The 20,933-nt window shown below is 51.2% G+C and overlaps 1 protein-coding gene across 6 annotated transcripts in view; it reads right to left on the bottom strand.

Annotated features, from left to right (window-relative positions):
• Positions 1–473: 473 nt before the first annotated feature.
• Positions 474–20,933, bottom strand: part of Scn5a (sodium voltage-gated channel alpha subunit 5) — a 95,335-nt gene continuing 74,875 nt past the window's right edge. For all 6 annotated transcript variants that reach the window (XM_087905154.1, XM_087905156.1, XM_087905158.1 and 3 more), the window contains 8 exons: positions 15,909–16,082; positions 13,788–13,910; positions 11,154–11,435; positions 9,834–9,887; positions 9,104–9,245; positions 8,501–8,601; positions 5,971–6,241; positions 474–3,975 (listed from right to left, as the gene is read on the bottom strand). In XM_087905154.1, the coding sequence (XP_087761280.1) occupies positions 2,738–3,975; positions 5,971–6,241; positions 8,501–8,601; positions 9,104–9,245; positions 9,834–9,887; positions 11,154–11,435; positions 13,788–13,910; positions 15,909–16,082 (2,385 nt within the window). In that variant the 3' untranslated portion in view covers positions 474–2,737. The remainder of the gene's footprint in view (positions 3,976–5,970; positions 6,242–8,500; positions 8,602–9,103; positions 9,246–9,833; positions 9,888–11,153; positions 11,436–13,787; positions 13,911–15,908; positions 16,083–20,933) is intronic.

Genomic DNA, 20,933 nt, shown 5'->3' with positions numbered 1-20,933 from the left:
GGGCTGGCAACACAGAGCCACAGTGGACAGAGGTAGGAAGGGAGGAGTGAACCAAGAAGCCAGGGATCCCGCCCTGAGGCCATCTCTGGCTTGGCACTTGCAGGGTGTGGTTTCCCCTCTCCACAGTGCCCTAGAACAGGAAGTCCTCAAGGTATTCTCTTCTCCCAGAGGGGGGTGCTGCCCATCTGCACCCCACTTGTGCCGGTTGGACCCCTGCCTCTGTTCAAGCCCAGTATGAGCCTGAAGTCATTCTTGAGTCCTGACCGCTCTCCCACCGCCATCACTGCCGTTCTCCAGGCCTGCTCAGGCCAAGGCCTCCACACAGCTTCCCCCAGCCTCTGCTGCTGCCTCGCCCCTTCCTTGGTGCCCCCCTCTGCTTCCTCGCCCCTTCCTTGGTGCCCTCCCCCTCTGCTTTCTCACCCCTTCCTTAGTACCCCCATTACACCTCAGCCCAAGAACAGGCACAGACCGGGTCATGTAAGCCATTTATTAGTTTGTTTGAAAAATAATGTATTTCATTTATACACGAAGCTTGGTGAGAAGTGCTCGTTAATTTCAGACAACACCTGACATGTACGCATGTCCCTCCCACCTTCTGTTGACTCTCTTCTCTCCTCCTGTGCACCGCTGTGTCGTTCTAGAAAAAGAGACCCGTGCCGAGCCAAGGAGTTGGGGCTAGCTGGCTCCCACCCTTGGTCATCCTGTTTGCAGCCAGCCCCGGGCACCTGTCTTAAGGCTCCGAGGCTTTCCACATACTCAAAACCACAGTGTCCTTCCGGCCAGCTGGGATGGCAGCCCTGCCAGCCCCAGGCCACATTCCTGCCTATGCAGCCCAACGTGGGTGCCAGGGAGGGACACATATCTCTCCAAGCCTTGAGAGCAAAGCACAGATCTACAAAAATAAGATTTCCACTCAGAGAAGCGTCACCAGGACAGTTAAAACCCAGCTCTCCCCACACGGGACTCCATGGGGACACTGGTTAAGTCTCCAGGGGTGGGTGGGGTTGGGACTGGTTGCCATCAAGGGAACTGAGGTGGCAAAAAGAAACATAATACTTGACTCGCCCGCAGTGCCCCCCTTCGGCACTGCCACGAGCGTCCAGCCCTCCGACAGCTCGGCGAGGTAGGTAGGAGCAGCCAGCCTGCAGTGGGCAGGTGAGACTGAGGTGGCCTGTGAGGTGGGTGCCCCCCAGCCGAGGGTGGCTCTGCTGGAGAGCTAGACTTGGGCAGCCGAGCCCCTGCTCGCTCTGGCTCCACCAGCCAATCGCATCACCTCAGCGGTTTCTCTACATCGAAAGATTTGCATATGCTAAATAGGATTGTCAGCAGCTGAAGAGGTCACGGGGATAATTGGACGAGTAAAATTATTTTTTTCCCTGAAAAAAAGCCTTCTCGGAAGACTCCTGGGATGGTCAGACCCCTGCCCTCAGGGATCCTGAGTCCGGACAAGTCCAGACCCTGTGCTGAGCCCCAGTGCCACACTGCCTCCTTCCCCAATAGAATCAATGGCTTGTCCCCTCCAATGGAACCACGTGGGACCATCCAGGGCCTTTCTCTAGGCAGGGCCAGGCTGCCCTCCTGCTTCCACAGTGTCTGAGGAGGAGCTGAAGCCTCAATGGGAATCCTCTCCACGTGTGGTCAGAGGCAGAGAGACCCCAGGGGAGCCTGGGAAATGGAGACCATCTCCTTTTTCAGATGGGCTGTGCAGCTGCCATGGCTGGGCACAGTTCAGTGGCCCACGTGGATCAGCCTTCTCTTTCCTTGGCTTGTCAGCAGGGCCTACCACAGCCCCGCAGTAAGCGTGCCTGGCTGTGAGTGGGGCTGACCCTCCTCATACCCTTGGGCTCCAACATTAATACTCTTACAGGAGAGGGAGAAGGAGCAGAATCCATCTGAGACCTAGGCTGCTCTTCGGGAAGCTTTGAATTTTCCTAGCACTGACCTCAGTGGAGCCTGAATAGAGAGGAAAATGGAATCCTGGGGACAACGGTGTGTGTGTGTGTGTGTGTGTGTGTGTGTGTGTGTGTGTGTGCTGAGTGAGCGCCATAGGAAGAAGCTCACACTTCGGGGCCAAGGAGAAAAACTTGTCTCCCCTGGAGCAGCTCACACTTGCCCGAGGGGCTCCTGGGCCCCCGTGGCCTGTGTGTGGCCCCAGTGTGTGAAGTGTGTGCACACGTGTGTGTGAATGAAGGGTAGGGCCTTCCTGGCTCCTCAGCCCACATGACAGGAACCACGTTCCTCCCTTGGGCATGAAGACCTGAAGAAGCCACGCTGGATCCCACTTAGCTTTGAGAGCAGAGTTCGGGCAGCTCCATTGACACTCTTGTTCAGGGTTAAGGAGAGGCAGTGTGAACTGCAGATGTTCATGGAAAAAGATGTTCTTTGCTCAAGTAAAAAAATATCAAATATAATAAATCTATGAAAGCCTGTTCACAACATGGACAGTGTGTTTTCCATTCCACCTCAGAGGCCGGGAGAGAGATGCTGTTCAGAGCCTGGCCAGACAGGCTCCTCGGGTGTGCCAGGCTTCTGGGGACAGGCCTCTACCAATAAGGGTTCCTTCGGCTGCTCCTGGCTTCAGTGCAGAGACACAGAACTCTGCCTTGTGGTTCCTCCAACGCAAGGCTCGTCTGTCACCTCTACAGTCCAAAGCCAGAAAGGCCTCAGCTGACAGTGGTTTTAACTGCATTCAGGTATGTCAGGATTCAACAGGGTGTGTGACCATTGGTGGCCAGGCTCACACTATCGATTCTCGGTCCCTATCTGGAGATGGAGGGAAGTCGGCAAGATCCTCACTGCGGCTATAGTCCGATGCTCGCACTGGGAGGTTATCACTGGTGGCTCTCGTGACGCTATCATATGATGGGGGGAAGGATGTCGAGGAAATGGAGGAGCTGGAGGGCGGACCACTGCGCCGGGAGAAGTTCTCATTCATCATGTAGGCAATGAGGCCCTCTCGCTCAGGGGCATCCTCGTCCGAGAGGCCGCTGCCCGTCTGCTGGCGGAAGAGGAAGGAAGCATGCTTCACAGACCGCTGCAGCAGGTGCCTCCGGAAGGCCCGCTGGATGATCGTGGCCGACACCTCCTCATGCTTCCGTCGGAGGGTGGTGGTGATGGGCTCGTAGGAGATCTTGGAAGGATTGGCTGCCATGAACTTCTCCTCCATCTGGATCTTCAGAGCGTCCATTTCTCCGGACTCCCCGAGCACCCTCTTGGTGAAGGCGAACAGGATATCCATACAGTGGATGCGGTCCCCGCTCACCATGGGCAAGTCCATGTTGATGAGGCTTATCTGGTTGGGCTTGGCGATGCGGAGCGGTTCGGACAAGGCGTCTGCGAAGTCGGACAGGGCCGAATACTCAATGAACTGGGTGGCCTCGGGGTCGAACTTCTCCCAGATCTCATAGAACATGTCAAAGTCATCCTCGCTCAGGGGTTCCGTGCTCTCTTCCGTGGCCACACTGAAGTTCTCCAGGATGATGGCGATGTACATGTTGACCACGATGAGGAAGGAGATGATGATGTAGGTAGTGAAGAAGAGGATACCCACCGCCGGGCTCCCACAGTTCCCCCGGGAGCCATTGCTGTTGGGCAGATTGGGGTCACAGTATGGGGGCCCCGTGTTGAGGATGGGGCTGAGGAGGCCGTCCCAGCCGGCTGACGTGGTGATCTGGAAAAGGCACAGCATGCTGTTGGCGAAGGTCTGGAAGTTGAACATGTCGTCGATGCCAGCTTCCCACTTGACATACGCAAAGTTGGCCATGCCGAAGATGGAGTAGATGAACATGACGAGGAAGAGCAGGAGGCCGATGTTGAAGAGGGCAGGCAGGGACATCATGAGGGCAAAGAGCAGCGTGCGGATCCCCTTGGCTCCTCGGATCAGCCTGAGGATGCGGCCGATTCTGGCCAGACGGATGACCCGGAAGAGCGTCGGGGAGAAGAAGTACTTCTGGATGATATCGGAGAGGACAGTGCCTGTGGGGTACAAGCAAGACTGTGGCCACCATGACATCTCTGCCCTCCTTCCATCCCAGTTCACCAAGGGCAAGTGCATCTGTATAGAAGGCCAGTTCAGTGGGACAGTCTAGGACTTGGCCTCTCCTTGCCTCTATGATCCAGGAGATGAAGACCTATACTTTACTAGATGGCTTCTCAGCGCTGTTCTACTTGTAAGGATGCGCCTGTACGACGGAGGTGTGCCGGGACACTGTTACATGTGTTCTGAGGCCAGAGGGTACTCACTCAGCACTCCAGCAGCCCAGCAGGAACCAGAGCTGAAGGCGTCCTGCTACCCACTCACTGCTTAAAGTATGGGCCAAGGACCAGCAGCCTAGGGCTCTCCTGGAGGCTTATTGGAGATGTAAAATCTCAGCTCTACCCCAGCCCATTTCCTCTTAATGCATCCAGACACTGCCCTGCGACTCCATGGGGCACACTGCCCTCCTTACCTCCATCTGGGGCCTTGGGGGCATTTCTGAGTCTACTTTAAGTTCTAAATGCCTGCCCATCACCACCACAGCAGGAATGCCTGTCTTAACCTCTGTTTAGATGTAGATGACGTTTGGGGTGATTCCAAAGGCAGATGTGTACTCAAGGGAATGGAGTGGGGGCCAAGCATTTGGACCCCGAGCCCAGCAACAAAGGAAAATATATACGGTCAAAATTAGACTTCGTCGAAATTAAAACACCTGTGCTTCAACAGAAATCACAAAGACAGGAAAACAAAGGGAGAAAGGGAGGGAATATTTTTGATTTGTATATCTGATAAGGGACTAGAAAGCTGAACTCTTGCAATTCAACAATAAAAAAGATAAAATACTCTAATTTTTAAAATGAACCAAAGGTTTTCGACAGCTATTCTCTATGGAAGATAAACGGATGGCTAGTGAGCACAGGAAAAGACATTCGGTTTCATAAGCCACCAGGGCATTAGAAACACAAACGCCAATGAGGAACACTCTCTCCAGAATGGTTGTAGCCATCATAAAAACCCATCGCGTGTGCTGGTGAGGAGGTGGATTAATGGGAGTTCCGATCACCAATGCTGAGTATGTGAAATGGTGCAACCACTTTGGAAAATGGTTTGATAATTCTTGAATATTTTAGATTAGTGCTTGCCAGGCATGGAAGGAGAGTGGACATGGAGAGGGGTTACCCATGGTCAGAGTCTCTCTTGAGGGTTGTCTAGCACTACATAGAGAAATGGTTGCTCAGTTTGGTGACATTCATGTTCTACTTAACAGTCGTCAAGCCAGTGCAGGCGTGACAATGGTCCTACAGGAACATACTGTCCAGTGACCTTGTGGCTGTCTTTGTGTTAGGCAAATTCTGTGATGCTCACGCAATGAGGAAACCGCCTAATGACACATTTTTCAGAACATGTCCCTGGTGTGAAGCAGTGCCTAATGGCATTGAAATCCATCCACAGAATGTTCTCCATCAAGTGAATTTTAAGTGAACCTTCTGTGAATTTTATAGTACATGAATCACATCAATAAAGCTGTTACAAGAATTTGGGTTCTGGGGCTGAACAGACATGGTGAGGGCCTTGTCTGTTATACACTATCAGGCAATCCACCTCTCATTCTTAGGCAATCGACTTCCTCTTCTTCCTTCAACCTGATTGTAAGCCTCTGTCTGGAGGGTAGGGGACTCTCTACAGTAGCCACTCCTTTTCCAGCCTCAACCCTGAAGTGTTCACATAGCTGTGTCCCAAGGAGGGTAGGGTCAGGATGGAGTATTGGGCTATCTTCAGGTTGGCTACTTTGGCTTGAATGCGCTCTCCCAGACAAGTTCTGTGTACATCTCTGTGTGCATGTTTGTGTGTGTGACAGAGAGAGGGAGAGGGAGAGGGAGGGGAAAGAAGGGGGAGGTGAGGAATATAGAGAAAGAGGGTGACAGAGAACAGAGGGCTGGATTAGAAGCATGGCCTGGGCAGGACTTCTCAGTCCAGCCAACTTGCATACGCACCCACGATGGACAGGATGACAACCACGAAGTCGAAGATGTTCCAGCTGTTGGTGAAGTAATAGTGGCGTAGGGCAGCCATCTTAACAATGCACTCGCCTGTGAAGATGGCCACGAAGAGCAGGTTGATCTTAGCTAAGATGTTGACCTTCTCAGGGCTCTGGTCATCCGTCTCCACCATCATGGTCACCATGTTTAAACAGATGAGGAACATGATGGTGACGTCGAAGGCTTGCTTGGTCACAATGTCGAATATGAAGCCCTGGTACTTGTTCTAGAAGAAGAGGTGAGGGGTTCAGTGCAGCAGGGACCCTAGGAGACTCTGCTGCCAGTCAGCCCAGGTAACCTGCATCCTACTCACCACCCTCTTAGGACTACAACCCACCCCCCACTGTATCACACATGTAGAAGAAGAAACCATGGAGGTAGACCAGTTGGCCTGCCTGCCTAAACCCTATCCCCTCTAGGCAATGAGGCCCAGTTCTGAGACTCCCTCCTCCACCAGGACATCCTGGCAGACTGCAGGTGGACCTTCAGGTAGACTTTTACCCTGGGTTTTAGTATACCATCCACTGTGCTGCGCTTTCTTAAAAAAAATATTTAACTCTATTTTTACGTGCATTGGTGTGAAGGTATCAGATCCCCTGGAACAGGAGTTATAGACAGTGTGGGATGTCATGTGGGTGCTGGGAATTGAACCCGGGTTCTCTGGAAGAGCAGTTGGAGCTCTTAACCCCTGAGCCATCTCTTCAGCCCCCACTGAACTGCTTTTAAGTCTTGTATCCTGAAAGTTCAAGGTCAAACTTTTGATGGAGGAGGGTTAACTGTCTATATGTTACTTTCATTGGTTAATAAAAAAAAAACTGCCTTGGCTTTTGATAGGACAGCAACTTAGATAGGTGGAGTAGACAGAACAGAATGCTGGGAGGAAGAAGGCAGTGAGGCAGTCGCCATGACTCTCCTCTCCAAGACGGATGCTGGTTAGAATCCTCCTGGTAAGCCACCACCTCGTGGTGCTACACAGATTATTAGAAGTGGGTTAGATCAATATGTAAGAGTTAGCCAATAAGAGGCTACAGATAATGGGCCAGGCAGTGTTTAAAAGAATACAATTTCCGTGTAATTATTTCAGGGGTAAAGCTAGCTGGGAGGCGGGTGGCGGGAAGCGGCCCACCGCTCCTTTTACAAAATTTAAACTTCAATTCTAGTACTTGTATATGCCTTCAAATTGATATATGTTTTTCTCCATGCTTTTTTAATGAAATGGATGTTATTTATTCTACTGAATAAAATTACTTTATATGTTTGAAAAACATTTTGTTTTTAAAATGTGTATATTCATGTGCCTGCATGTAGGTATGTGAGTGCAGGTGTCTATGGAATACAGAAAATGTTATTGGACCCCTGGAGCTGGAATTACAGGTGCTTGTGAGCTGTCTGATGTGGGTGCTGGGAACTGAATTCAGGCCCTCTACAAGAGCAGTACATGTTCTTCCCCCACCCTCAGACAGGGTTTCTCTGTAGCTTTGGAGCTCTTGTAGACCAGGCTGGCCCCAAACTCACAGAGATCTGCCTACCTCTGCCTCCTGAGTGCTGGGATTAAAGGTGTGCACTACCACCACCAGGCTAGTACATGGTATTAACCACTGAGCAATCTCTCCAGCTACTCTATGTTTATTGTAAATGATCCCAGGTTATTCGGAAGAAGAGACAGGATTAAAACTACGTTTTCTGTCTGTCTGTCTGTCTGTCTGTCTGTCTGTCTCTGTCTCTCTCTCACACACACACTGTCTCTCTCATTCACACACAAATACTCTCTCTCTCTCTCTCTCTCTCTCACACACACACACACACACACACCCTCTGTCTCTGTCTCACTCACACACACCCCTCATCTAGCGGAGGACAGGGTGAGCAGGGAGGAATCAAATGAAAGGTTTGAAACTGGGCCTGTCCAATTGGCTGGAGGTTTAGGGTCATCTCACCGAATTGAATAGTTCCCCCATCCCAATTTTTGTTTGTTTGTTTTTAGGACAGGGTCTCAGTATGTAGCCTTGGCTGGTATTGAACTCACAGTGATCCTCCTGCCTCTGCCTCCCAGATGCTAAAATTACACATGGCTCAATTCCTCATCCTGCTTTTTAGAATGGCTTGGTGGAATCAGAGTCAGGCTAGCAGAGAGCCCAGGGTCCACCCTGGCTCTGTTCACAAGGGAAACGGTTCTCTGATTACCGCTGTTCTGAGGTGGGACTATGAGTGGGGGTAGGGATGTAAAAGCTCACTCCATTCCCTGGGAAGAACCTGCACCCCGAAAGAAAGGAGGGGCTCACTGGGAGCGGCTGAGTCCCTGTGACTACACAGTGTGCCCTTGGAGTCACTGCCTCAAGCCTTCCCCAGTCTCTGTGTGAGACTCAGACCTCTGTGTGAGAACCCCAGAGTGCCTCTCAGCTGGGTTCTTGACGGCTGGCTTCGGGGAAGACTCCCAGGACTCCTGAGAAGACCCTCCTTGGCTCTGCCAGGGAGCCTAGCTCACCAGGGGCCGCGGGATGGGCTTCTGGGGCTTCTTGGAGCCCAGCTTCTTCATGGCATTGTAGTACTTCTTCTGCTCCTCCGTCATGAAGATGTCCTGGCCCCCTAAGTATAGAAAGACAATACCAGCATAACTTGGGGGTTCTCAGGATTCTGCCTCCCGTGTGAAGGAAGGTGCTAAGCTCAACAACTTCAGAACTTCCTGTCCCCCCCAAATCTGCCTCTCCAGGATCCCTCCCTGTTCCTGTTCCCTGGAAAATCCTTATGGTTTTGTGACCTTCTCCCTTGACCCAGTCAGCCAGACCTAGGCATCTCTCCGAGCATCTCGCTCAGTTTGGCTACAGCTTAATCGTGGCCTCTTTGGCGTGTCTCCTTGGGCCTCTGTACAGCTCCACTCTTGATCACTGATGGGGTTAACAATTCAAACTCACCCCCGAATCTCTTAGCTGGATGAGGGAAGGCAGAGACGGGCCAGCGTCCCTCTGTTCTCATGGCCACGTCTACACCCCCCCGCCACCGTATCTCCTTAGAATAGAGAAGAGGCTCATCCCCATGAGAGCACGCAGTCCTCCCTGCCCCCCCCCCTCAGGTGGAGCCAGTGCTCTACGTATCTTTTTCTTCTGCTGGTTGAAGTTATCGATGATGACACCAATAAACAGGTTCAGGGTGAAGAAGGAGCCGAAGATGATGAAGACGACGAAGTAGATGTACATGTAGAGGTTGTACTCCCACTGCGGCTGCTCCTCATACTGCAGAGGAGAGAGCAGGCAGGGTAGGCACACAGGAGGATGGGGCTGCAGTGGGGGCTGCTGTGTATATGTGAGTGTGTTTGTGTCCAGGGGACTGTCACCATTGCAGGCGTATGGGACTCTGACTGGCTGCGATCAGAGTGGAGGTAGTAGCCAGGGCTGAGTGGCAGAGCTGTGTGCAGGTGATGGTGGCAGGCGAGGTCATCTGGCATGCCACGCTAAGGGGCGACCTCGTATCGGCACGTCCCTGAGTCAGTAGGAGACCAGGTTACACCAGGTTACACCGGGCCCCTCCCTCGTCCCTCAGCCATCTGTATGACTGGGCTGGACACAAGGACAAGGAGAAACTTATCTCTGTCTCTGCTGCCCCCTCTCCTGACTGAGGATGAGTAAGCTACAGTGGGTTGGCTCTGAGACACGTTTGAGAATCTGGGGACTCCACCGAAGACCATATGGTCTTGCAGGGCCAGGCCTGAGCATCCCTGGGAAGCTGAATCTGAGTCTGACCAGAGCAAATCCCGCTCCTCCTCCCATGAGGTCGGAAGCCTTAAGTGCTGGTTTTGTTGGGAGCAGCTAGAGACCACCTACCCCTCTGGAGTCCACGGCTGCATACATGATGTCCATCCAGCCTTTAAACGTCGCCTGTGAGCAACAGAGAATGACCGTCACCAGACTTGGCACGCAGCTTCAGCTACAGAGGAGGACTGGAGACGGCCTCCAAAAGGCTGAGTGGCCCAGGGAAAGGCCTTCAGTGGGGCTAGGAATGGAGGAGTAGGGGCCGAGCAGAAACCCCAAGAAGGCCGTGTGAGGCTCCTCAGTTGAGGCCTCGGGACGGGTGAGGCCAGGAGGAGGTCCACTCAAGAATACACACTTCAGATTCTAACACATCACAGGGTCCAGACAGTGACCTTGTTCAAAGACTGACCCCAGGGCTGACCTGACCAGCTGTGTCCTGCCTGTAACCATGGGATCCTTTTACCCCTGCTCTGGTGAGTGGCTAACAACTTGTTTTCCAGAAGGAAAGGAAAAAAAAAAAACCCTAACATATATTCCAAATTCTCTGATGCAACTATTTTCACCACAACCTATTCCCACCACTATAGTGTGACCGGCGGGAGGAGATTCAAGAGCCACAGTGTTACAGAACACACAGTGCAGGCAAGACAGAGGGCCCTCTTTCACCGAACCTGGAGCTCTATGGTTTGACGAGACTGGCTGGCCACCAAGCCTCAGCCATCCTCCTGTCTCCACCTCCCCAGTGCTGTGTTTATAGGCACGTGCCACTGCGTAGAGCTGGTTTCTGATGTGGGTGCCTGAATCTGAACTCAGGTCCTTATGCTTGCATGGAAAAGCATTTTATTGACCGAGCCATCTCCCCCGCCCTGTGGGTTGATTTCACGGCAGGTGTTACAATCGCTGTACCAAACCGTTCATAAAGTAAATGGGCGCCAGAGAGAACCTACACATCAAGGATAACATGCCCCTTTCAAGGCTGGGGTGGCGATCAGGAATCCAGGACCCTGCACGTGTCAGTAAGATGTCCTCAATCTCAAGTGTATTCCTTTAAACAGCCCAAGGTAGTTTATAATGGAGATGACCGATCACACTTTTCCTACCAGCTCAGTCGCTGGGGAGTCTACAGTCTTTGGTATCTAGCCTGTGTCACCTAAAGAGGTTCATTTGATTGGCGGCTGGGGAGCTGGTCCTGTCCAGTGCTGGCTTGATCCCCCATGTCACACACCTTGGGCAGTGTAGACTCAATCAGAGACTCTGGGAAATTCTAGCCTCTTTGGGCCCCGAGACCCTACTTCAGGGATTCAGGATGCCCTGCTCCTGCCTACACCGGGGTGAGGGACACATTTCCGAAGCACCAACGGAGGAAGGGGACCCTTGCTCTCCCGTACTCACCACCTGCAGAAGGGCCAGGTACCCAGCCCCCACGTTGTCGAAGTTGACCTTCACCTTGGTCCAGTACAGTTCTCCGGTCACATTGAAGGACTCACACTCGCTCTTGTTGTTCACGATGGTGTAGTTGAGAGGCAGGTCACCCTCCGTCTGGTTGATGCACCTCCCAAACTTCCCGGCGAAGAGGTTCACGCCCATGATGCTGAAGATGAGCCAGAAAATGAGGCAGACGAGGAGGACGTTCATGATGGAGGGGATGGCGCCCACCAGCGCGTTGACCACCACCTCATGGACAGAGAAGGGACTTGGTTCTTGGGGTGGCCTGGAGCATGTGCTCTTTCCAAGACGTCCCCCACCCCCGCTGACTAAACTTGCTGGCCACAGGTGGCCGTGGGGTGGGAGTATGGGGTCTTCCAGTCATGGAGGAAGCCGACGCCACAGCCAGAGCTCTGGCATAAGTGAGGAAGTCAGAGAGAATCAGGAGGCCTTTTTATCTACGCCTAAATGCTGAGGTCAACTCTGGAATACGCCAGCCTTTCCCCTTCCAGCCCCCTTTTACTTTCAGCTCTGATCCGAAAAACTCAACTTGCATAAAAATGGCGTCTCTGCTGGTTGAGGCTGCCAAGGGTCCAATGGGCAGGGCAGGCTTAGACACAGCGGAAGGCTTGGGTCCTGTGTTGGTCCTGCCGCTCCTGAGTTCTCTGTGCTAACCTTCTGGTTTACTTTAGGGCTGCCGCTACTGGGAGAGGATGGGTCCCCTGAAGTATACCTAGGGGACCCCTGCTATGTCTGCAGAGTGCTATATGTTCCTGAGCTTCCAGAAGGCGGCTTCCTGACAGGTACATTTGAGAAACTCGGGCCCAGTCATGGTCCCAGCTGCCCATGAGCCAGGAAGCTATCGACCACACAGACAGGGGTGGAGCTGGGGTGGATTCTGTTGTGGCACCGAGGGTCCGAGTCAAGATAGGGATGACATTCTAAAACAGGTAGCACATCCCGGAGCAGGTGGGAAACCCAGCTCCCCCAGGGCACCAGGCTTTCCGCAGAAACCCCAGGAGTTTGCCCTTGGCTGGCACTGTAGCCAGCAGCCACATCAGAGGCATTCCTGGCACCTAGCATCACTCTGTCCCTTTGGAATCAAGTGTCCTTGGCTCCCAAAGAGACATTTAACTCTGGTCCGATTACTCCCTTGTGGGTGAGTTCCTGCCAGGACTAGGCAGTGCAGTGAATTTGGTGTGGGCAAGGCTCAAAGCCATCAGCCAAATAGTGAGCTGTGTGCTGGTACCTGCTGGAGCAGGGGACAACAGACAGGGTTCTCCGAAGCCATGAAGAATTACATATGTTAAAACACACAGACACACAGACACACAGATACACACACACACACACACACACACACACACACACACTTGCGCACGCACGCATATACATATGCATGCACGGGGTTTCCTCCTTGTTACATATCATAGCTGATTCCTTTTCAGCGTTGGGGGCAGGTGTCAAACCCAAGGAGGCAAATACTCTGCTAGAGACCCCTCTTCCGCCTGCCCTCACAGTTTTTCTTGGGGGCTTTAAAATTCACCTCATAAAAATGGATGGAACTGGAAGATATGAAGTGAGGTAACCCAGTCTCAGGCAGACAAATGTTGCTGCTTCCCTCTCATAGTGGATCCGGCTTCTAACTTTCATATATGTGTATCTATGCGGGTGTGAGTGTGTGGAGAGATCTGAAAGTGGGCCCGTGAGGGGTGAGGGAGAAGCTTTAAGGAAGAGGTGTGGGGGGAGGGTAGCAGATACACACGATATGAAAATGGGAAGGGGACAGAAGGGGACAAGAAGAGGTGGTGGCGGGGAGGTGGGGAAGCCGACAGGAACTAAGTATACATAAAAATGTCATGGAGAAATCTGCTACTTTGCATGCTAAACTGAAATTATTATTTTAAAAAAGAAACAGGGCTGCAGAGATGGTCCAGCCAAAAAACGTGCACGCCCAAAAACTTGAGTTTGGTCCCCCGAACTCAGGGTAGAAGGACACAGCCAATTCCTGAAAGCTGCTCTCGATCTCCACACGCATGCCATTGCCCGCCGGCCTCCATACTCACGAGTGTATCACACACACACACCTTTAAAAGGATATTAGAATTTCCCTTATATGCTCACATTCTTTGGTAAAATGTGGCACTCCCCAAATGCCTGTGCGATCACAAAAGCATTTGCTAAGCCAGGGATTTAAACTCGGCAATCTGTCATCTGTAGGTGAGAACGCGGCCTACTTCACAACACCTTCACTGGAACTTGCTACCCTGCCCTTCACCATCCCATAAGGACATGGAGAAGGCAGCCTGGGCCTGCCAGGAAGTGAGGAACTCCAGGTCAGTCTGCCGAGTGGCACACAAGGAGGCGGGCCCCTGTGGCAGCGCAGAAGCAGAGAGCCCTGGTGTCGACGGACCTGGGTGTCGGCGAGACTGTGCTCCAGTTCCGTCCTGAAGCTGGAAGAACCCTTTGCAGAAGGTTCTAGACCACAGCCTCAGAGGCAGCGGGAAGGCCCTCCTGGCTCCAGGCCAGGCCTCTCCATCAGGAAGCTAGGGGTGTGTCCCCTGCTCCTCCACCTGCCAGGGAGGTAGGAGTTCCACTTACCCTCATGCCCTCAAATCGTGACAGGGCCCTCAGGGGCCGCAGCGCCCGCAGTGTCCTCAGTGACTTGATGGGACCCATCTCAGCAAAGCCTAAGGTGTTGGCCACGAGGCTGACCAGCGAGACCTAGAGAAGGGAGAGGGTGGGGAAGGCAGGGACAGCTCCAGAGACAGGCGGTGGGCTCTCGGTTCCTCTTAGGTAGGCAGGCCAATCTTTACCAGCCTGCTAACTGCTAGCCCAGGTTCTGGGAACTTTGAAGGCCTGGAGTAAGCTAAGACTGTCCTGTTTACTGGCCCTTCGACATGTCATCCCTATTCTACCATTCGTGTGGCTGAACAGAGGCAAAACCTGGGTCCCAAGTACAATGCTTGAGTTGATCCTCTTCTCTTCCAAAGAAGTCTATTTGGAGGAAGAAAGGGCAGTCCTGGGTTGCATACAAGCACCAGACAGTCATGGGGGTACTTCCCGTTAACTGGACTTTGTGACATTCTGACGTCTTAGGAGGATGTAGGCAGGAATGGGTGACACTGGACCCTCTGCCCCTCCGTCCTTTCCCCAGAACTCCCCCCCCCCAGCGGACCCCATCATGTTAAAGGTCCGAGAGCCAACACCCTCACTTCTGCACTCCCTAGTGACCACAGTCGGGAAAAGGTGTCTCACCTGGACCCCTGCCTTTTACCCTGGAGCTGCGGAGGCCTGGGTGGGAAGGACCGCATAGGAGCCAAAGCCCTAAAGCTTTCTGTGTGCTGGGAAGCACTAGGTAGTAGGGGCAGCCAAGGGGCATGGAGGAAAAGGCCTGGCTAGTCTCCCTCTTCATCCCAAATAAAAGCCCATGTGCCTTTTCCTCCTCCTGTTCCCTCCACCCAGCCACTCTGGGGTGGCTTCTCAAAGACATCAGACATAGTGTGTAGAAGGTTCTGACACACACCTACGGAGTTAACTCCCCTCAGATCTGCTAGAGTCACCTCAGGAGTCCCATTCCTGCTCGGTGATTTAAAGTTCTGCCTTGCATCTTCCCCTCCACCCTACAGCCTGGTGCCTGTACTTCTAACACCAGCCCCCGCCTCCCTCAACCCCCCCACCCCGTTTTCTTTCCTCCATGCCAATTCACCCTCAAACATAATACCAAATTGGGCCCCCACCCCCTGTGTTTTTTTTTTCCCCAGACAAGGTTTTGTTATATAGCCCTGGCTGGCTTGGAACTCACAGCAGTCCTACTGCCTCAGTCTCTGAAGTGCTGGATTTATAGGCTGTATTCTCATACCCAGCTAATGTGCTTACTTATCTAAGAACATCTACATTTACTTAGTGTGTGTGTGTGTGCGCGTGCGCACACGCACGTGTGATAGTGCATGTGCAGAGATCAGAAGACAGCTTGTAGGAGTTGGTTCTTCCATTATATAGGTTCGGGGGCTGGAACTCAGGTCATCAAGCGCCTTTACCCACTGAGCCATCTTGCCAGCTACAATGGGGTTATTTTCATTTACTTTATTGCCTGATGTCACTCTGCCTCTAGGTAGGCTGAGACTTCCAGACCTAAGAAATTCCTTGAACATGGGCCTAGGACCACCTGAGACCTGAGATCACCTGAAGCCTGGGACAACCTGAGACCTGGGACCAACTGAGACTTGGGACCACCTAAAGCCTGGGGTCATCTGAGACTTGGGACCACCAGAGACACACACACACACCTGGGCTCCTGAGACACCTCCCTTCCCAGGGACATACACATATCTGGGCTCCTGAGACTCCTTCCCAGGGACACACACACACTTGGGCTCTTGAGACCACACCTAAGCCTACGCTATATCCTCCCACAACCCGAGTGGGTCTGGAGGTCTCTGCCGGTCCGCAGTGGTCCACCCTTGGGGAGGATTTTAGCACATAGGTCACCCTGTCACCAGGCAGGAACAGATCTCTGCTCTGGATTGTCTCCCATAGGTAGGTCCTGCTCTGAGGCAGGCCTCTGCTCTCAGCTGCCCTCCTCCCCCCCAACCAAGGTCTAGGCTTCAGACGCCTGGCTTCCTTCTGCTCACCCGCCACACAACACAGCTGAGCACCCCCACGGGCTGCACGGTGATTCTGCCTGGCCCTGTTGCTCCACCCCTTCACGTGCCCACTCACATCCACAATGAGGAAGTCCAGCCAGCACCAGGCGTTGGTGAAGTACTTCTTGAAGCCATAGGCCACCCACTTTAGCAGCATCTCCAATACAAAGACATAGGTGAACATCTTGTCGGCATATTCCAGCAGAACCTTGATGGTCTTCCGCTCCTCCAGGTAGATGTCCTCGAAGGCCTGTGGGCAGGGCACACGGGGGGCGGGGGCTCAGAGTCCAGATCGCTGCCCAGCAGTTCACTCTGCAGGGGACATCATTTCTAGCAACACCTGCTGCTTAGGAGCAGGGGAATTGAGGTGTGTCTCTCTATCAATCATGGATGGGCCAGGATACTGGTCCTCACTGTAGGTGGAGAGCCGGGTGTGTACTCCCTCTATGCTAAGGCTAAGAACAAGTGTTTGCTCTGGGCTAGCATATTTTAGGGTCATATTCCCGGCAGGGCTTGGGGTTGCAGGTCTGTAATCCCAGCTACTTGGGAGGCTGAGGCAGGAAGACCATAAAGCCTGCCTTAGCTAGAGAGAGATAGAAAGGGAGAGAGAATGGAGGGGTGGAGATACCAAGGCTAGCTTGGGGAACTTTGTGAGAGATCCTGCCTCAAAATAAAAAGTAACAAAGAAACAATAAATACTGGGTTATGCCTCTGTAGTAACTGAACATGTGTGAAACTCCAGGCTTCATTGCCAGTGCAGGAAAAGGAAAGAAGTAAATAGTTGGAATTAAATAAATAAACAAGATAAATAAAACAATAAAATTAAGCTTTCTAAAACTTGCCCATTTAAAGCCAGACAGAGGGAATAGGTCTCAGCTTGCAGCTTTCCACCGGACAGTGTGCAAAACCGCTCCGGTTTCCTTCCACTTTGTGTTTATTCCACTTATCCTGTGTATTTACCATTTTCCACTCTAACAATGACTAAGATTTCCCTTACAATGAATACACTTAGATAAACAAACCCAGCACCACTGGGCCCAAAGCAGAATTTCTGTCTTTTTGAAATACAGATATTCAGACATTCCCCCCAAATACCAGCTACACAGCGTTTATTATTTTTTAATCGATTGATTGATTTCTTGTTTTGAGACAGGGTCTCACTGCATTACCCTTTCTGGCCTAGAATTTGCTCTGTAGACCAGGATATCTTTGAACTCACAGAGATCCACCTGCCTCTGCCTCCCAAGTGTTGGGATTAAAGGTGTGCGCCACCACACCCAGCCAAAGCAGGATTTTCAGAAAAATGATTCAAACCCTCTGGGCTCTGACACCCACGACAACCAGGCTCTCTGCAGAGTATCGGAGTCAAGTGTGTCACCTCAGTCTGGAGCTCCTGCCTGGCAAGGGAAGCTCTGGCATCGCCTGTCCCCAGCACACTAAAGACAACAAAAGATTTCCCCCTTTTCCTCATTCCTGCCTCTACCCAGCATTCCTCAGAGCCACCAGGGGCACTGCCACATTGCCAGGGCATCCGGCTGCCCTTCCTCCTCTGGCCTTCTGATTGTTCCTTCTCCAGCTACCTCTCCAGCCAGAGCGTGCTCTGAGGCTCCCTGTCTAGGCAACATGTCACCAGGGAGCCTGGGAAGCTGCGTCCTTCAGTCACCCCTGGGTCCCTGTCTGACTTCAGGGCCTCTGATGTGGTCCAGGATGAGTACGGTTAGCGGTGCCTGGGGACACACAGCTGAGGCCTCTGGATGGCTAATTGGGCCTGTGCAGGCAGCACATAGCACAGTGCAGGCTCTCAGATGGACTTGGGAGGCTTCAAAATAAAAGTGGGGATCTAGCCATCTCCTTATGTCTATGTTTTTATTTTTTCTGAAATAAAAATATGTGCTTCTTATAAATCAAACAAGGCCTGGGAATATAGCTCAGTAAGAAGCACGTAAAAGACTCTGTGTTCAAGCTCAGAGCACCAAATAAATACACAAATAAAACACACATGTGCATGTGCATACACAGACACACCCACAACCAAACCAGAAATGATCAAAATTGGCATTTCCAATTCTACAACACACACAATGTGATTTTATATACTACATTAAGCATTTGCTTTAGAACTACTTTTAAAAAATACCTTATTTTTTAATCATGCATTTACACCTGGGTATGTGCATGTAAGTGCAGTGCCCGACGAGGCCAGAAGATGGCATCATAGTCCTTGGAGCTGGAGTCATAGTTGGTGGTGAGCTGCCAGACATGAGAACTGAACTTGGGTCCTCTCCAAGAGCAGTACAAAGCTGGATGTGGTGGGTGCCATCCCAGAGCTTGGGGTGGCGAGGCTGGAGGCTCACCAGTTCCAAACTAAGCTGGGGCTACATGGTGAGACCCTGCCTCAAAAACCAGCCAACTGGGCTTTGTAAGATGGCCCAGAAGATAAGGGTGCTTGATATCCTTGGGACCTACACAATGGGAGGAGAGAACCAACTCCTGTAAGCTGTCCTCTGATCTACCTACACACACACACACACACACACACACACACGCACACATACGTGCACACACACACGCGTACACACACTCCATGGAATGTGTGCATGCAAACAATCTATTCTGAACTTTTCCTTTTTAAAAGTGAGCACATTAACACCGGTCAGTCTTCTCGAAGGGGGCACACCTCAGTTGTTCCCAGTTTACACTAAAGCCAACAATGTGTTTGCTGAGGTTAGATTTCTAGACTCCTGATGTCAGAACAAAGGTGTGGTTTGGGGACAGACTGTGAGCAAGCCCCCCCCCCCCCCGAAGAGATCAGTTTACACCCTGCCCACCTAGCACTCTATTCTGGTTTGCTGTGTGCTCTAAATCTTGCGGATCAGAGTTCACTATCACAGCACTGAATACAGTTATATTAATCGTTACAGTATCCACTTAGTACAGTCTGTGATATTGTATTAAGAAAGCCATCACTGGCGGTGGGAGAGATGCCTCAGTGGTTAAGAGCACTGGCTGTATTTCGAGAAGACCTGGGTCTTGTTCCCAGCACCCATATAGTGGCTGACCAATGCCTGTAACTCCAGTTGCAGGGGATCGAAATGTCCTCTCCTGGCCTCTGCAGGCACTGGACACACACACAGTACATGCATGCGTGCAGGCAAAACAACAAACACAAAAAGAAAAGTCTTTTTAAAAAACGCCCTCATCTATTCAGAGACTAGAAAAGAATCTTCCTTCCCCTGCTTCAAAGTTTTGTGGTTTGTTCTTATATTATGATTTCAAAATATATCTATATATATTTGGTAAAGAGTAAATATACATTTTAATAAAAATTTCTCAGTGGTTTGTCAACTGCCCCAACATTTTATTAAAAAATCCGCATAAAATCTACTAATCAGCAGTCAATCTTACTGTATGTGACATTTCTCTGTTTGCTTAGCTCTAGCCCAGGCCTTTCTGCTGTGAGCCTGTTATTTTCCTCCTGGTGCTGGGATGGAACCCAGGGCCCGATCTGTTTCTAGACACGTGTTCAGTCACCGAGCCACGCCAAGCCCTTCACTGTTCCTAGGACACTCTCTGTTCCCTTGGCCTTCCTTTGTTTTGGAAATTTTTTGTTCTTTGTTTGTTTATTTGTTTTTCAAGATGGGGTTTCTCTGTAGCTTTGGAGCCTGTCCTGGAACTAGCTCCTGTAGACCAGGCTGGCCTTGAACTCACAGAGATCCACCTGTTTTTGCCTCCCACTGCTGGGATTAAAGGTGTTTTGGAAAATTTTGAAGATAAATTTTACTGTTTTTTTTTTAAATCAAATTCATTCAGCTCTATTGTTGGAATGTAGTGCTATTTTCTTTTCTTTTCTCTTTCTTTCTTCCTTCCTTCCTTTCTTTCTTTCTTTCTTTCTTTCTAGAAAAAAGTGTTACATTTCAAATTTGTGAGGTGGACATGCGGGCATGCCATAGCACATGTGTGGAGCTCCCTACAGAGGACCATTGTAAGGACCTGGTTGTCAGGGGTGATGGGGGCCCTCAGGCTTGGTGCAAGCACCTTTGCCTTTACTGAGCCCTCTCACCAGTCCTGCATTACCTGTTTGGGGACTAATCTGGAGCCTTCCTTCCTGAGACCACAGTATGGAGTCTGTCTGTCTTCATGCCTTGCAAGATTCCATACTTAATGAACAGACCTCCCTCTTACATTCTGTTAGATTTGTTACCAGTTATTTTTATATTTTCAGCAACAGGAAAGGAATAAATAGCAGAGAAGTATTACAGTTTCCATCCATATAAGACAGGTCAACGTAACAGCTCTTTGTATCTGGCTTTACAGTTGGCTGTTTTTTATAGATGTAATTTCAAACTCCTTTCTTCCTTTAGTTAAAAAAAGTTGTGTTTGTGTGCACGGTAGGTGTGTGATGTGTGTGTGGAGTTCAGAGGACGTGTGTGTGGAGCGATTTTCTCTCTCCACCTCTGCATGGGCTCCGGGAATTGAATTCAGGTCCTCCGGCTTGCGTGGCAAGGGCTTCCTCAACTGAACCAGCTCCTTGGCCCATGTAATGTTTTTAATGGTATTATACTTTTCCCTGCATGATTATATTATCCACAAGTAATATTATTATTAATTTCATTTTTTCTTGCCACACTGAGAAGTGAACTCAGGCTTCATGCAGTGCTGTATTTCTGAGCTGCAGCCGCAGCCCCGCCTTCTACGGCTATGATTACCTTTTATTTTATGTGCATGAGTATTTACTTGCGTGTGTCTATGTACTTACTGCATGCATGCCTAGTACCCTCAGAGAGCACATAGGATCTCCTGGAACCGCAGTTATAGATGGGCGCTGAGAATTGAAAACAGACCCCAGCAGGAGCAGCAAGTGCTCTTAACCAGTGAGCCATTTCTCCAGCCTTATCATGATTATTTCTGTACCTTTTGTGTGTGTGCAATGTGACTGTGTGTGTTTGGGTGTTGCATGTTCATGTGTATGAGGGCAGCATATGCATGTGGAGGTCACAGAGATAACCCTGGGTGTCAGCCTTCAGCTTCCATGTTGTCTGAGACGGGGTTTCTAATTTGCTGCTGTGTGGGCCAGATGAGCTGGCCCGCGAGCCTCAGGGGT

The sequence above is a fragment of the Myodes glareolus genome, chromosome 4 (assembly GCF_982192425.1).
Source record: "Myodes glareolus chromosome 4, mMyoGla1.1, whole genome shotgun sequence".
NCBI classification, from domain to species: domain Eukaryota; kingdom Metazoa; phylum Chordata; class Mammalia; order Rodentia; family Cricetidae; genus Myodes; species Myodes glareolus.
Note: the sequence above shows the minus strand (reverse complement) of the source record. Positions and strands in the feature narration are given on the sequence as shown.